General features: G+C 40.9%; 1 protein-coding gene across 4 annotated transcripts in view; it reads right to left on the bottom strand.

The window, feature by feature from the left end:
* The window catches only part of syt7b (synaptotagmin VIIb), a 139,012-nt gene that overhangs the window by 25,503 nt on the left and 98,582 nt on the right, over positions 1 to 14,927 (bottom strand). For 3 of the 4 annotated variants that reach the window (XM_042221023.1, XM_042221025.1, XM_005931423.3), the window contains one exon: positions 14,472 to 14,594. The exons of the other annotated variant lie outside the window; for it this stretch is intronic. In XM_042221023.1, the coding sequence (XP_042076957.1) occupies positions 14,472 to 14,594 (123 nt within the window). The remainder of the gene's footprint in view (positions 1 to 14,471; positions 14,595 to 14,927) is intronic. 4 annotated transcript variants of the gene reach the window in all.

The following is a 14,927-nucleotide window of genomic DNA, read 5'->3' as shown; positions in this document are numbered from 1 at the left end:
CTTGGGCAGCTGAAGATTGGTCATTCCTAAGAAACAGGAAGAGGAACTGTCAAGGATGACCACTGACAGATAGCAGAAGTGGCTGATATCAAGAAATCCTACCAGTGGCTGGAAAAAGCCATCTAAAAGGACAGCACAGAGGCTTTGATCATGACAGAACAAGAACAGGCCCCACGCCACAGATCCATAGAGGCTGTGGTAGCACATAGTAGTTGTCACGGCGAATGGGATGAGCCGTGTGGAGAAAGTAAAGGAGGATCCAAGCGCAGGCACTCGTGGAGGTGCAAAGGGTGTTTATTGTAAAAATAAAACACGAACACGAAGGTGGGTGAGCAGAGGCACATGGCGGTAGATAACAGGGAGAACACACGGATGAAACACAAACAGACCAGGGACTAGTACACGAGTAGACACGACTTAAATACACACAGAAGAACACAGAGAGATTACACACAGGTGGGGAACACAGCTGGAAGTAATTGACGAGACGAGACAAGGGAAGCAAAACTGAATACACTCACATGAGACATGGAGCTTCACAATAAAACAGGAAACAAGAAACAACTACACAAAGACGCAGACTTGACACTGAACTAAACCTACAGGAAATACGAGGGCACCAGAACAAAACCTAAGAACTAAACCCTAAACCAGAATAAACTGAAACATAGAATATGATAATAACCAAAACGGGATGACAAAAGAATAAGAACATAAATCATAATACAGAAGAATACCAAAATATAAGAAACAAGAAATGCTGGGTCAAATGACCCAGAACCATGGGAGCAGTAGGATATAAGATGCAAGCTGGGACTGCATACACGAGGAGGCACAACCAAGTGGCTGGGATAGTGTACAGCAACATCTGTGCAACATATGGACTAGACGTCCCCAAGTTCTGATGGGAGACACCACCAAAGGTGTCTAAAACTGGACCAGTAGTACCAACCGATTCCAGGTACAACACCAGCAATCTCTGTCCAGCAGAGTGCAGTCAGCTGCAATCAGATATTTTTTTAGACACTGCTATAATAGTGGAAACTCTTACAAATAAGAAGACCAGCACTTCTGAAAAGCAGGCTTCAGGCTCCTCTAAAAACTTGGTTTTTAACCCCATATTCTTGAATGTGATTTCCCTATATCATCACCTCAGACACAGACCTCCCAACCACCCATCATTTTACCAAGCGTCCTTTCTTTGTGTGGATGTTTGCGCTTAGTCTTAATTTTTAAAGGTGGCTTTCAAAAGTTAACTTTGCTAATTATGAACCAGCTATATTATTCAGTATGTTTCCAGCTTGTTTTCAGAACCTATACTGACAAATGGAGGTGACAATGCTCAAAAGCCCAAACAAAACAGAAGACAGGAGAGGAGCCTCCAATCAGAAAAAAGCAAACATTAAGTGCATTAAAGAGGCAGGAGCTAAAATGTTGTGTGTACTGTGGATCATGCACAAATACTCTAGAAGATTTCAGTAATAAAAACGTGAAGCTGAAAATGAATATAATAGGTCTCTTAAAATTTTTATTGGCTGATCTGCCTTAAAATTTTTATTTTTTCATTTCCTTCCTGCCTGAACTGCAAATAAAAACCTGCTGCTGCTTCCTGTGTCATCGAATCACGCCTGTTGACGGTAATGTCCTGGGAGACATTGAGGCTACTGGGTGTGGTAGGGAGGTGAGTTCATCCATGCGTGTCAATGTACATATTTACTCACTGCCAAACACACACACACACACACACATCCACACACAGGTTGCAGCAAAGCACTGGTGCTGCATAATATTTCAGACAGACATGATAACATCCCCAAATTAGCTTTATGTGCAGTGATATAAAGAAAATGATGAGACGTGACAAAAATAGGCCTTTGTTACTCTGAGAGAACGAGGAGAAAGAGTAATTATCTTCCAGGATAATTCTCACTAAACATCTGAAATGTTGCTCTGCAGTTATCTGTATTCAGCAGCAGAAATACATACACTACTTTGGCAATCATTAGAAAGTAAAAAAGGTGTTCACATGCATCATGCCGTGGTTATCAACTTAAGAATTTCTCCAAAGAGGAGTAAAAATATCTTTAGCCACGAGTTGCCCCTTTTTCTGCCAGCTAGTGACTATCTTTTCTGAAACACAACACCAGTTACATAATTCATCCTTTAGAGGTTGTTGTAACCATGACTACTGAAATGTGTGCTCCCACTTAAGGTTGTACTCACTACCATCATGTATTTTACACGGGGGTGAAGTAACCATGGTAACAGGAGCCTTCAAAAGAGGGCAATGAAATCCAAGGAAGTTCCTCAGAGAGGGGCATATATTAAAAATAGCACCAAAAAAAAAAAAAAAAAGCCTGCAGGGCAAAGGGACCAAACATTTAGAAATGCCTTTGAAAGACACTCTTTGACTTCCTCATACCTACACTCTTCTAACCCCCTGTGACCCTGCGAAAACACCTCAGCACATACCGCCATGTACGTGTGAGCTCACGCTGAAAATGGCTGATTCATAAATGTCAAAAGAAAGTGCAGAATAACCTTCAGCCAGCAAAACAACAGGCAAAAACAGAAATGGGCAACTATGGACTTCTACCTTCTTTTCCCTTCTAGACTATCGAACTGAAGAAGCTCTCGTTACTTTGCTGTTTCGATGGTAGGGAAATGCGAACGAACAATCAGAAGTTTATAAAACGAGACACAGGAGTGCGCGCACACACGAGCACACACAAGCATCCCCTGGAGAACCACTTCGATCTGCCAGAGTGAAACCTGAAACCCGACTTTTGACCTCATGGCCTCAATCTGAGTTGAAAGCCACCTTCTGAGTAATTGGACAAAGCAGGTCATTACATCCCCGGGGACAATGCAGTGAAATCTTATCTTCTTCTGTGTAACATGTGTATTGTCTGCTGGACAGGCTGGTGAGCACTGATTAAGAAAGAGTGAATAAATGAAAGGAACATGCTTCATTCATCTGGCTTTGACAAAGGTGTGTCATAGAAGTAATTATTGGGGAAGAGACTGGATTTAAAAAAAAAAAAAGGAAGAAATTTTCATTAAGAAGCTCAAGTTGGAGAGTATATCTTCACAGAAGACTCAGTGCAGGCAAAGCAATGTGTGCATTACAAACGTAATGGATGAGGATAATTTCAGTGAGTGTGTTTATTTATTTCATTTTATGGCCATAATTAAATCTTTTTGATCCCACTGTTCTGTCACAACACAGCTCCTTATAGCTGAGACACAAGAAAACAATGTGATGGCTGCACAATTACATGGATTCTGTTTGCTTACAGGTGCCACCAAAGGGTCTATATGCAGACTTTATGAAGCAGCTGATGAGCTTCTGTTTTCTGAATACACAATATGAAATCAGGGGTGTAACCTGACTGCAATAAAACCTTTATTAAATGTTTAGCAATAGATTCATCAGATTAAATCATAAATATTTTGTCTTCAAGGTGACTATTTAAAAGTGACAACATGAGCTTAGGTTTTATTATTTTTACATTCTACTTAGGTTTTTTTTAATTTAAATATTAAAAGGGTCGAATTGGTATTTATAACTTATTTGACAATTAACCTTAATACATTTTTACAATGTGCAGTAAACTTCAATAGCTCAGTTAGACCAGAGTAAATATAGCATGGCAACCTCCTCGTGACAAGGAAAAATAGGTGGTTGCTGGGTGGTTGTATTGAATTTTTGGCATTTATTGACTGATCATAAGTAGCTACAGTGACCAAGATAAGATAATTGCACAGGCTGCCTGGTGGGAGGAAACTTATCTCTAAACAATTGCACTTTAACTCGGACTACAATCACTCTCAGGCGAACTAGCAAAGGCAAATAATTGCAATTTAATTTATAAATGAGATGGCAGTGAGTGCAACTTGTCTGTGTCATGGTTCTGGGTCTTTGACCCAGCGTTTTGAGTCTCCTGATTCTTTCTTCTGCTTTAGAAGATGATTTAAGTTCAAGCTGTGTACTGTTTACTCTTGAATTAGTTCTTCTCTGGTACCTCTGAGTTTTTTTTAACCTACATTTATGTTTCATGGTTTCTTGTGTGATATTAGTTCCCTTTCATGTTCTGGTTTTGTCTCTGTTTTCTGCTCAGCGTCTCATGTGGAAGTCAGTCTTGTCTCCATCTTTATTTACCTCTCTGTCTACCCAGTCATGTCTGCTAACTTCACACGTCTCAGTGTTTGTTACTTCCTATTTTATTTTGATTGTCCCTTAGTTTTGCTTCACTGTGTCTCGTTAGAGTCCATTCAGCTGTGGTCCTGTATAGATAAATTAAACTTGAAAAAAAAAAAGAAAACCAAAGCCTCGCCTCAAATCCCCCCCCCCCCCCAAAAGAAAGAAACAAAACAAAACAGAGCTATGTTTAAGAACTGGAGCTAAGTCTTTGCGTAATTGTGCTTATATTTATATTTAGTATTTTTTAAAAAAAAAGAAAATAATGTATACCAATGCAGGGCAACTGTCCACAGGGGACCGCCATTGCTTTTTCTGGTGCTTGGAAATGAAGCAGATTTCTCTGAGTCTGCCCAAGCTGACAGTTATCTACACTGACAGAGGAGTGCTGATGTGACATCATCACATCACAATGTCAGTCAACACCCTCAGGAGAAGGAGGATAAGGTGAATAAGGGGATAGAAATGGAAAAGGAGAAAGGGCTAGGCAAAAGGCAAGTAGGAAACAAGGTTGTGCAGTTAACTTAGGGAGGAAACTAGGAGAGATGGAGACGAGATGAAGGACAGGTGACAGTGACGTTAAAAACCACAGTGAGAGCAGTTGCGGGTAAGGTAGAAATTGATGAGTGAGGCGGGAAAGAAATGGGCGGCACAGGACAAGGGAGCAACATTGGATGGATGGGTGAGAACATGAGGGATGAGAGTTACTTTCTGGGCCTGAATAGGAAGTGTGTCTCCATAAACATGTATCTGGGTCTTGCTGATCATACACTAGCCCTAGGAGACCATGAAACACAATATAGGTCCCACATCCCATGATGGATGAGGCTGAGGCGCCGATGTCAGCGCTCCCCACCAACGGGGACAAATCACTCAGGCACCACCCCTCTCAACACACAGGCTAATACAACAAATGGAGCCATGGACAGTGCTGGACTGCTTTGATGCTCTTTGAATAGACTTCCACTGACTTGCTCTTGACATTTATCCACTGGATGGAGCTTTTTTTGTTGTAAATTCATGCAGGGCTGCAGTGACATCTTCTGCATCTGAAAACTGGGAGGGGAAAAACATAAAGAAAACTCAGATCAGGTGAGTTTACTGTCATGGAAACTATTTATTTTCTCCTCGCTGATCTTTGTCTCTTTTACTGCGACACTCCCCTCACTTTCCTTTCGTGGCCTCTCTAAAATCAGCTCCCTGCTCAGAGCCACAAGCAGCAACAAGGGAAATGGTGAATGAGCTCCAGACTTTGTTCTGACAGTATTTCTTTTTTTTTTTTTTTTTTTTTAAGATATTTCATTTGTGCTGACCTACATTGCTTTTTTTCTTCCAATCAACCTTCCTCCCAGGGCCACTGGCAGCTTCAGAGGCCGCCATGGGGACCACTGGCCAGCCTGGAGAGTCATTAAGAAGCTTGACTCGGCCTGATTGCTGGCTCAGGCACACAACTGAAAGATTCAGATATGCCATCTGACAAAGGGTGACAGCAACTTCCTGCTTGATTTATACTGTACAACATTACCGCTGCCATGATTACAACGTTGATTCCCACCCATTTGAACAATTTAGACATTCAAGACTGTGATTACACCCATTAAATGTCACATAATGGTGGACAAAATGGCTTAAATTTCTTCATCTCTGAAGTGTCTTCTAATTAAGCCTTTTTTCTATTCAGGCTTTGGGCAAAAAACATAAAATAATAAGCGCTCACACACTAGGAAAGCTTATAAATAGAGATATTTTTCATTTTTGGCTACTTGTTTGCAGCAGAACAAGCTACAGACACAACACTTACTCACTATTACAACATAAATTTGTAATGAAGGTTATGTTAGCAAACAAAATATTTACACTCTTAGTAGACACAGAGCATTTATTTAGGGATTCTATAAATACCTCTCTTTGTTTATGCTCCATAGTCTTGTGTCTGGTTGCTATATGCTCCACCAGTTAGCTACAAACTTTCTCGTGTGTGGTACTGATTGTTAGAGATCAGAGCACAGGTGAACTATATAAACATGCACGTGGACACATATGTGCATGCGCGCGCACACACACACAGCTTATATATAATTTATATAGCATCACACAGTTGCTACAGGAAGGTGCTCTATTGGACTGAAATCTAATGACTGTAGAGGCCATTTGAGTACAGTGAACTCATTGTCACATTGTCACTTTGTGACATATCACATTTTCTTGTTGGAAGCAGCCATCAGTCATCAGAAGATAAAGGGACTTACATGATCACCAACAATACTCAGGTAGGCGTTTTTAAATGGTAATTAATTCGTGATAAGGGATCCCAAAATCCCCATCCTGCACCTACCATGAATTCTTCTTTCTCCATATTCTGATGCTCACTTTGAACTTCAGCAGGTCAACTTGGCCATGTCTACATGCCTCAATGCAGTGAGTTGTTGCAGTGTGTTTGGCTGTTTAGATATTAGAGTCGGCTTGATGGAAAATGAGATGGTCGTCATTTAAAAATCTCAATCATTTGATGCACACACACACAAACTTGACTTTCAAGCTGATTTTAGGTATGAATGTTGTACTATCTCCTAATTGTATCATTTGCAGCTAAAATATTGAGTTGGGAAATAGAAGTTAAAAAACTGCAATAAAATAGAAGAATCAGAAAGTGTGTTGTCAGAATAGTTGGTGGTCTTTAACTGCTAACCAGTCAAAGTAATAACTCTCCACTGTGAAGGTGAAAGCTGGATGAGCTATGATAAGCTGTGTAGCTTTCAGTTCCAGTTTTATAAATCATAATGATTTGATTTGAATGAACAGGCATTGACATGCGCATGGCTTGCACTGAATGGAAGCAGTGAGCAGTAAGTATTTACAGCTTTTACAAACTCAGCTTTCAGAGTCTGGGGCCAGTAAGGGTTTATTCATATTTATTTCTCTGCTGCATCTCTGTGTGTGGTGGATCTCTGAACTCATTAAGATGCAGCTCCGCCATGCAACAATGGTTTTCTGAGATGATAATAACACAAACAGCTTCAGAGCTTCCATCATAGTTATCTGCAGGTGGGTGATTACGTCCAGTACGCTGCAGGGTTTTGGCTGGTCTACCACGGTGACCCAAACTGACTTACATAACATGGAGCTATGCATAAGCGATTACAGGACATGTAGTTTAACCTAGAAAAAGAGGCATGCTTTATTCTACAGATAAAAGAACAACAGGAAATTAAATGTGTATTTAGGTTTGACCTGAAATATTACAAATTCTGCACTGTGCAAAGGCCTTGAGCCTCCCCTCATTTCTTTACATTTTGCTGCCAAGTTTTAATTTTTAAAGCGATTTTGAGCAATAGTTCTCCAGGTTTTCTGAAGGTCTTTCAAAGTATGTCTTTGAACATTGGTTGTTTTTTATTCATTTTCAGTCCAGTGCTGTACCTGACATTTTTGTTTGTTAAGCCACTAAACACCAACCCATCATTCATGCCCAAAAAAGACACGTAACTCAAATCCAGTGTTGTGTCTACACACAACTTAACAAAGAACCCATTTTCTTTCGCAGTCTTTTGTGCTCTTGCAGCCTACCTCTGATTTTTTTCTCATTTCTTTAGCTGAATTTATGAGAAATGATGCTGATAAAACAGTTTGGCAAGCACAAAATTACATTTTTCCACTAACCAGTTGATTCCCAAAAAGCTATTAGTTGAGAAAGAAATGGCAGGCCAAAAAAATTATCTACAGCTGATAAACAGTATCTGAAAGTCATGTCTTTAATAAACAGGAAAAAATCTAGCAAACAAAGCCACAGAGCCTAAAGCCCTGGCTTATGGCCCTTCAATTGTTCCATCTACTGTTTTCCGAAGCTGCATCAGAAATGTGTAAAGGTGGCTGTGAACAAGACGTTCTTACGGAAGGGAAGCCGGGAGAAAAGGCTGAGGTATGCCAAATTATACGAGAACTGGAGTGAAATCAGTGACAACAGGTCTAATTGATCGACGCATCCAAATTTGAAAGTTTTGGTTCAAATAACTGTAAAAATTTGCAGAACGTATTGACGAAAACAGTGGGTGTCTACAGCCATCTGTAAAGGATGGTGGCAGCTTTGTCATGGTTTCAGCCAGTGGTGTTAGGGAACGTGTCAAAATCGATGCAACTATGAACACAGAAAAATACCGTTAGTTTTTTGATCCACCATGCAATACTGTCTGGAACATGGCTGACTGTTAACAGTTTTACTTTTCATGACAATAATCCTAAACACACTGCCAACGCAGTAAAAGTATACCTGGATAGAAAAACACACATTGAAACACTATCAGTCATGGGTTAGCCTCTCCAGAGCCCGGGCCTCAATAGTACAGGAAGAAAAGGCAGCCAACATCTAAAGAAGAGCTTTGAATGTCCTTAAAGAAGCCTGGAGAACTATTCTGAACACTACTTAAAGAAATAACAAGAAAGCCTGCCTAAGAGAGTTCAGGCTGTGCTGAAAAATAAAGGTACTCGTACCAAATATTGATTTTCAAGCTCGTTGGAATTGTACATCTTTTTTTTGCCTTATATACCGTATTCACATATATATTTTACAGATGCTTCAACAAAATATTAAGCAATGAAGGTTGGTTTAAGACTTTTGCACAGCACTGTATTGACACTGGCTTTGTATCCTGAATCAAACACTAAATTTAAACTTCTCCCAAAACATGACACACTTTTTTTTTAGAGGTGAGGTGAGGTTCAACAATTAAAACAGGATGCTGTGCAAGTATTTCAGGCTTTAGATGAGTCACAGACAGTAACAAAATATCCAAAGCTTTGATAAGCAGCTCTAATGTCTGAGTGCATTGCACTACGGTGTATCTCTGTCAGCACTGATTCACCCTGTACGACTCAGCATGTTTTGCTGCCATCGCAACAACATGAAAATTAAACAAATATACTGTCAGGGTCCTGGGACTGGGCAACCCAGGATCCCTGGGCAGTCATGGACCTGTGTATTATTATGTATTTTTGGTGTCGTTTTCCCCTTCTCTGTGCGTGTACATATGTGTGTTTCTCTGTGCTGTGTTAGTCTGTCCCACTCATATGTTTAGGCGAGGTATGGGTGTGTATGTCTGCGGGTGTGCCTGGAGGATGGTGCTCGGCCACCTGCAGGCCTGAGGGGTGTGGCCCTGCGGAGGGACTGGCCACACCCGAAGCCACACACCTGCCGCTGATCAGGGCTCGTCGGGGGAGCTACTTAGGAGAGTCTTGGAGCTCCCACCGACGCGGGATCATTGCATGAGACTCCACGTTAGTCGTCCTGTTATTAAGTTAGTGTGTGTGCGCATGCCCGCAGTTGTATGTGTCCTGACGGCTGCGTCTTATGTTTCCCGCAGGAGCAGCGTGGAAGACAAGAGAGCAGCGAGCACCGGGGGGTGCTGACACGGGAGCGGAGAGAGCACAGAAAACACGGACCATTCACGGGAGACACGACACGGGAGTCTGGCTGAACACGGGGATTTATTGTTACGTTGTTTATTTCACTCTGTAAATAAACACTGTTTGTACATAGAGCACCGTGCCTGGGTCCTCCTTCCCCACACATCCCCACGGTCTGCCAGCCAGACCATGACATATACGTCCTTTAGGTTATCGTTGCTTATTCTGAAATTGGGATTTTCTTCCATTTATCATGAGCCATTTATCCCATTTTCAATAAGACGCTTTTGCTGCAGGTTTTGTTGAGTGCGAAAGCAACGAATGCTTTCTCACTTGACAAAAACAAAATGTTGCCTTGTTACGTAAAAGTGATCCAAGCGACAAATTGATCATATGATATTTTTTATTGCGTCCAGCTGGTATTAGTCACTGTCAGTAGCTGGTTCAGTGCTGTGACCACAGATGTCTGGATCATCACACTTACTGTCATTTAACATTTTTATTATTTTAACTCCATAGTCATTTTTTTAAAGGCGGCTGCGGTCTGCTGCTATGGAGCAGACAAAAGATAGATCTTTTTATTATTGTAGACATATTTTTCTTTGGATGAGGGGCTCTGATATGATTCGTGCCAATAATTTGCTTTGCAGCTGAGATGATGTAGATTAGCAACTAGTGACTGAATCCTAGAAACACATTAAAGCTGCACTAATATTTTCATATTAATGGCTCGAATGACTCTGCCTACTGTGAAAGAGATAGCCCAGAATACTGAACTGACAAAGAGTCATCATCGGCTCTGCAGTTGCCCTTACAGAGATGTTTAGCAGCCCACGCATTCAGTGATTTGGTTCAGTCCCGCTGCTTTCATCAAGCTTGTTTCCATCAGGCATCTGTTGTACGCTACCTGCCCAGCACTGATGGCAGCGTGACAAAGTTAGCAACAAGTGTCTGGACACAGTAGAGAATGAGAGCTAAATTAAGAGTGAATATTGGACTTCGCTGATCAGATGGACCAAATATCTCTCTCTCTCTATATATATATATATTTGAATGAATGCACTTTGAGCTAACATACTCATTATAATATTAGTGCTACAGTATGTTCCTTTTGCTCGCAATTACTAACCTTGTCTCAACAAATATGGATCTGTGCTAATACACAGCACACACTGCGTTTGTCTCTATCCTGTCATTTCTCTGTTATCAGATTAGACGTCTGTAGATATTTGTGCTCTGAGCTGTACTTGATTTCATTAATAAACAAACAGAATCTCAGACCTCCATGGGTGTGTGTATTTATATCTTGCTGAATATTTCTCTGCAAAGCGGAGAACAAAGGTTTCCCGCGCTTTCTGTCTGACGGCTTCTCGTCTTGTCATGGATATATTCTTGGCCGGAACGTCTCTTTGCGTCGTACTCAGGCTGCTGGGCGCTGTGAAAACGGCCAGGAGCAAGTGAACAGACGGGCACAGGGAGCTTAAGAGGTAGCAGGAGAGACAAGAGAGATGAGGGAGATGGACAGAGATGATGATGGAGAGCTGTTATTAGCTGTGGAAGGACACTAGACAACTTGGCCCACGCAAGCCCTCTGGGTAGAGGCTCGCAGGCTGGCTGTGATTAGAGTTGGGTGCTTGACAGACCTCCAGACAGCTAGAGGGAGAGAGCATGGGGACAAGAGGTAGGCTAGTCCTCTTCCCTGACTTGTCCTTAGATATTTGATATTAAATTTTAAAAGAAAAAAATAAAAGGATAATTGTAGCAATAACATTAGGAAGAAGAAACATTTATCACATTTTTTCTTCCAAGAGAGACTTCTGGTTTTCCATCAACCGCAAATTCACAGCTGACCTAGTTAGAACGGCACACTAATATGCACTGCAGAGAGGTTTTGGGAAAACTCTGAGCATTTAAGAAACTTAATGCAATTCAAAAGCAGAATTTCTGCAAAGGTAAACAAAACATAACAAACAGACAGAGCCCTCGAAAAAAAACTGCACCTTTATGATGAACTACACCTCTACTTTATCCTCTGCCCAGTAGTGTCAAAACAGTGGGATAAGCACTTTATCCGTCAAACACAGATGCGATAAGCGAGCAGCCTGTTCAGTCCTTTGTTCACTAGCTGAGAAACTGTGCTAGTCTCTGACGGCTGCTCTGAGATCACTGGTAGATGAGAGGTTAGCATATTTTTAGACGGGTGTTTCATGTGAGGAATCTTACTCCTAAATAATGAGGGTGCCCTTCCCGTATGCCTGCAACTCAAAGATCAAACCACCAGTGAAGAGATGCAGACAAGCCAACCATCAGAGGTCTGGATGGAGAAAACACAGGCCATGAAAAATGGGATAAAGGAACTCAAAATGTGGGTATGCAAAACAGAAATTTGAGAAAACATAAAGGTAAAAATAAAGGCAAAAGAAATGAAAGCTCTTTAGTGCTGGAAGCTGGAAAAACCTAATAATTAAAGGTAGAAACCCAGCTAATATAAATGTACCAAGCAGGGCTGCCCACTGAGAATACCAAAGACACTTTTTTAGTATTATTTCTGGGTGAATTTCTCAGAGGAGTGAAAAGACACTAAAGGTTTGGGTGATTAAAAAAGAAAGAAAACGCCATGAGTATTTTGATTAGTTACCTTTGTACAAAAGCACAACACTAAATAAACCTTTCAGACAGCACCACACTTATGCACAGTTATTCTTTATACTGTTATACAGCAGACAGGTTGTATCAAGTATCTTGGGGGAACTTGCCACAGTCTGTCTCACTGTCCTCTGTCTTCAGGTAATCCCGGACTGACTCTGTGATTTTGAGATCAGAGCTCTGTGGGGTTTAGACCATCTGCTGCAAGTTTCCTGCTGCAGCTCTCTACGACTGAGGCAGCATGTTGGTCTTATTGTCAGACTGCAGAATGAATTTGGGAGTGACACTGATACTGTTGTAAGATGATTAACAATCTTAATACCCAAATGCTTTGAAGTTTTACACAATGCAAAATAACTACATCAGAAGTAGACTGTACATTGTGGAATTTAAAAGGCTGGCTTGTTTTTAGATTGAACATTTTTATTTTATTTGGAAAAAAAGACAAAGGACATACTATTAAACAGAATTGCAGTGCTGGCAGTATAGGCTTTGAAATAACAATAAGGTTACATATATAAAAAGTTCACAGGTCTGTCAGAGTAAAGAGAAAGTACAACCCCTGATCAATTTTCTTTAAGTTCTAAGACTCTACACACCAGGACATTTTAAACCTGATCCCTACCAGGTCATAAAATATAATGAATACAACCTGAGATGAACAACAAAACACGACATATTAGACCATGTCGTTATTTAACAGAAAGTTTAAGAGAAACTAAGCCAAACTATAGAAACAGTGTGTGAAACACACCCCAGCACACCCCACGATTCAGCAACTTCTAGAATCACCTTCAGCAGCAAAAACTCGAAGCAATCGCTCCTTTGTAGGACGTTATCATCCTCTCACATTTTTGTGGAGGAATTTTTGCCCGCTCTTCTTTACATTTTGCTTCAATCCTTGGAAGTTTGTGAAGATTTATTCGTACACAGGTGTTTCACAGTCCCAGATCAACATTTTAATGAGGCTGAGGACTGGCTTTGAACTGGGCCATTGAAGCACTTCTTTTCTTTTCAATCATTCTTTTGCAGATTTGCTGTCAGACAGATGGCCTCACATTTGACTCTAGCATGGTCGACTCAACGGCTGCAAAGTGCCAGAGGTCCTGTGGGTCCAAAACAAGCACAAATCATCGCCCAGTGTGGTGAAAGCCAAACAAAGCACAGCACAAACACCGCAGTGCTTAACAGCTGATATGGGGTGTTTGTGCTGATGTGTTTGGCTTTCACCAAACACGACTGCGAACATCATCTGCTTCAGAAGTCTTGTGCGTTAGCTCGGATTTACGTTTGCAGACATTAGCTGCGTTGCCATGTTCTTCTAAAGAGAACAGCTGATCTCCTGGTAACCTTTCCAAATAAGCCATACTGTTCTGTCTTTCTCTAACTGTACCATGATAAACTTTAACAATTAGGATGCTAACTGATGCTAACTGATGCTAACTAGCTCTTTTGACAGTTTCTCAGAATACTGCACAATCTGACTTTGGGGCGAATTTGCTGGGATGTCCACTCCTGGGAAGATTAGCGAATGTTTTGAATGTTTTCTGCTTGAGAATAATCTTTCTCACTGTAGAATGACAGACTTCAAATTGGCCATATAATCCTTCATATAGTGATGCTCACACTTACTGATGATATCTAATCAAACTGCACTTGATTACCAGCACCTGGCTGTTACTCACCCTTTAAATCACTATAAAAGCTATAAAGGTGTAGTTAATCTTTCACACACTGCATCTGTACTTTGGCTTAGTTTTTGTTAAATAAGTAAAAAATCACACAGTGTAATATGTAATGCATTGTAGTTATATTTAGCTCATTGTAACAGTTGCTAAGGACCAGATTATGTTTACCAAGTCTTGATAATGTGAAACCTTACAATTGAAAGAAGGTCTATATCTTTAAATACAGTTATAATTTATGAGAACAGTAAATACATAACTGTTGGTTTGTAATATGCTACTTAGTGGTAGTGTTATTATGAATAATTTGCATTTCAAGCAAGACTAAAATTGCCATGAAGTGTTGATCTTTCAGGTGACTCTACTGTACGGTGCGCACTCCTTCATCACCACAGTGGAGATAAATAGCCCTGCCCCGCTTAAAATTACAATCCATTACACACCTCTTCACCGTATGACAAGCAGCTACTTCGGCTGCTCGTTTTGTTTTTGTGCTTAACAACTCACATTCTTCACATTCCCCTCTCTCTTTCTCTCATTACCTTTTCTCTGGTGTGGTTTCATTTTCTTTGCTCGCTGGCGCTTCCTGTAGATCTGGGAGGTTGGCAAAGTCATCCTGTTCAGCCAGCCCGATTGCTAGAGACAGAACAACCATCTTCCCCTCACTGGACACACACGCACACAGACAGACAGACAGACAGGACATCACAAGACCATAGAGGCATGTGGGCAAATAGGCACAGGGGCACACACATCCAAAAAACACAAAAACAAGCAGCGACAGATACACACGGCACACAATTCATGTACAAAGACAGAGAGTGGGAGAGAGGTGGTAGATTGCTGTGAGGACACTATTATATTTCATCTTAAACATATGTTCAATCCAAACTGCACTTTTAAATGTCTCTCATCCAAACCTGCGAGCTACGAAGTGATACAAAGGCTCTTTAATAGGACATGAATGCTTGTATTCCTGACAGTTTTGGTTATCAAAA

This window comes from Haplochromis burtoni, unplaced genomic scaffold, assembly GCF_018398535.1.
Source record: "Haplochromis burtoni strain Fernald_Lab_line unplaced genomic scaffold, NCSU_Asbu1 Contig_59, whole genome shotgun sequence".
Taxonomy (NCBI): Eukaryota; Metazoa; Chordata; class Actinopteri; order Cichliformes; family Cichlidae; genus Haplochromis; species Haplochromis burtoni.
The sequence above is the reverse complement of the archived record's forward strand: the minus strand, read 5'-3'. Positions and strand labels throughout refer to the sequence as shown.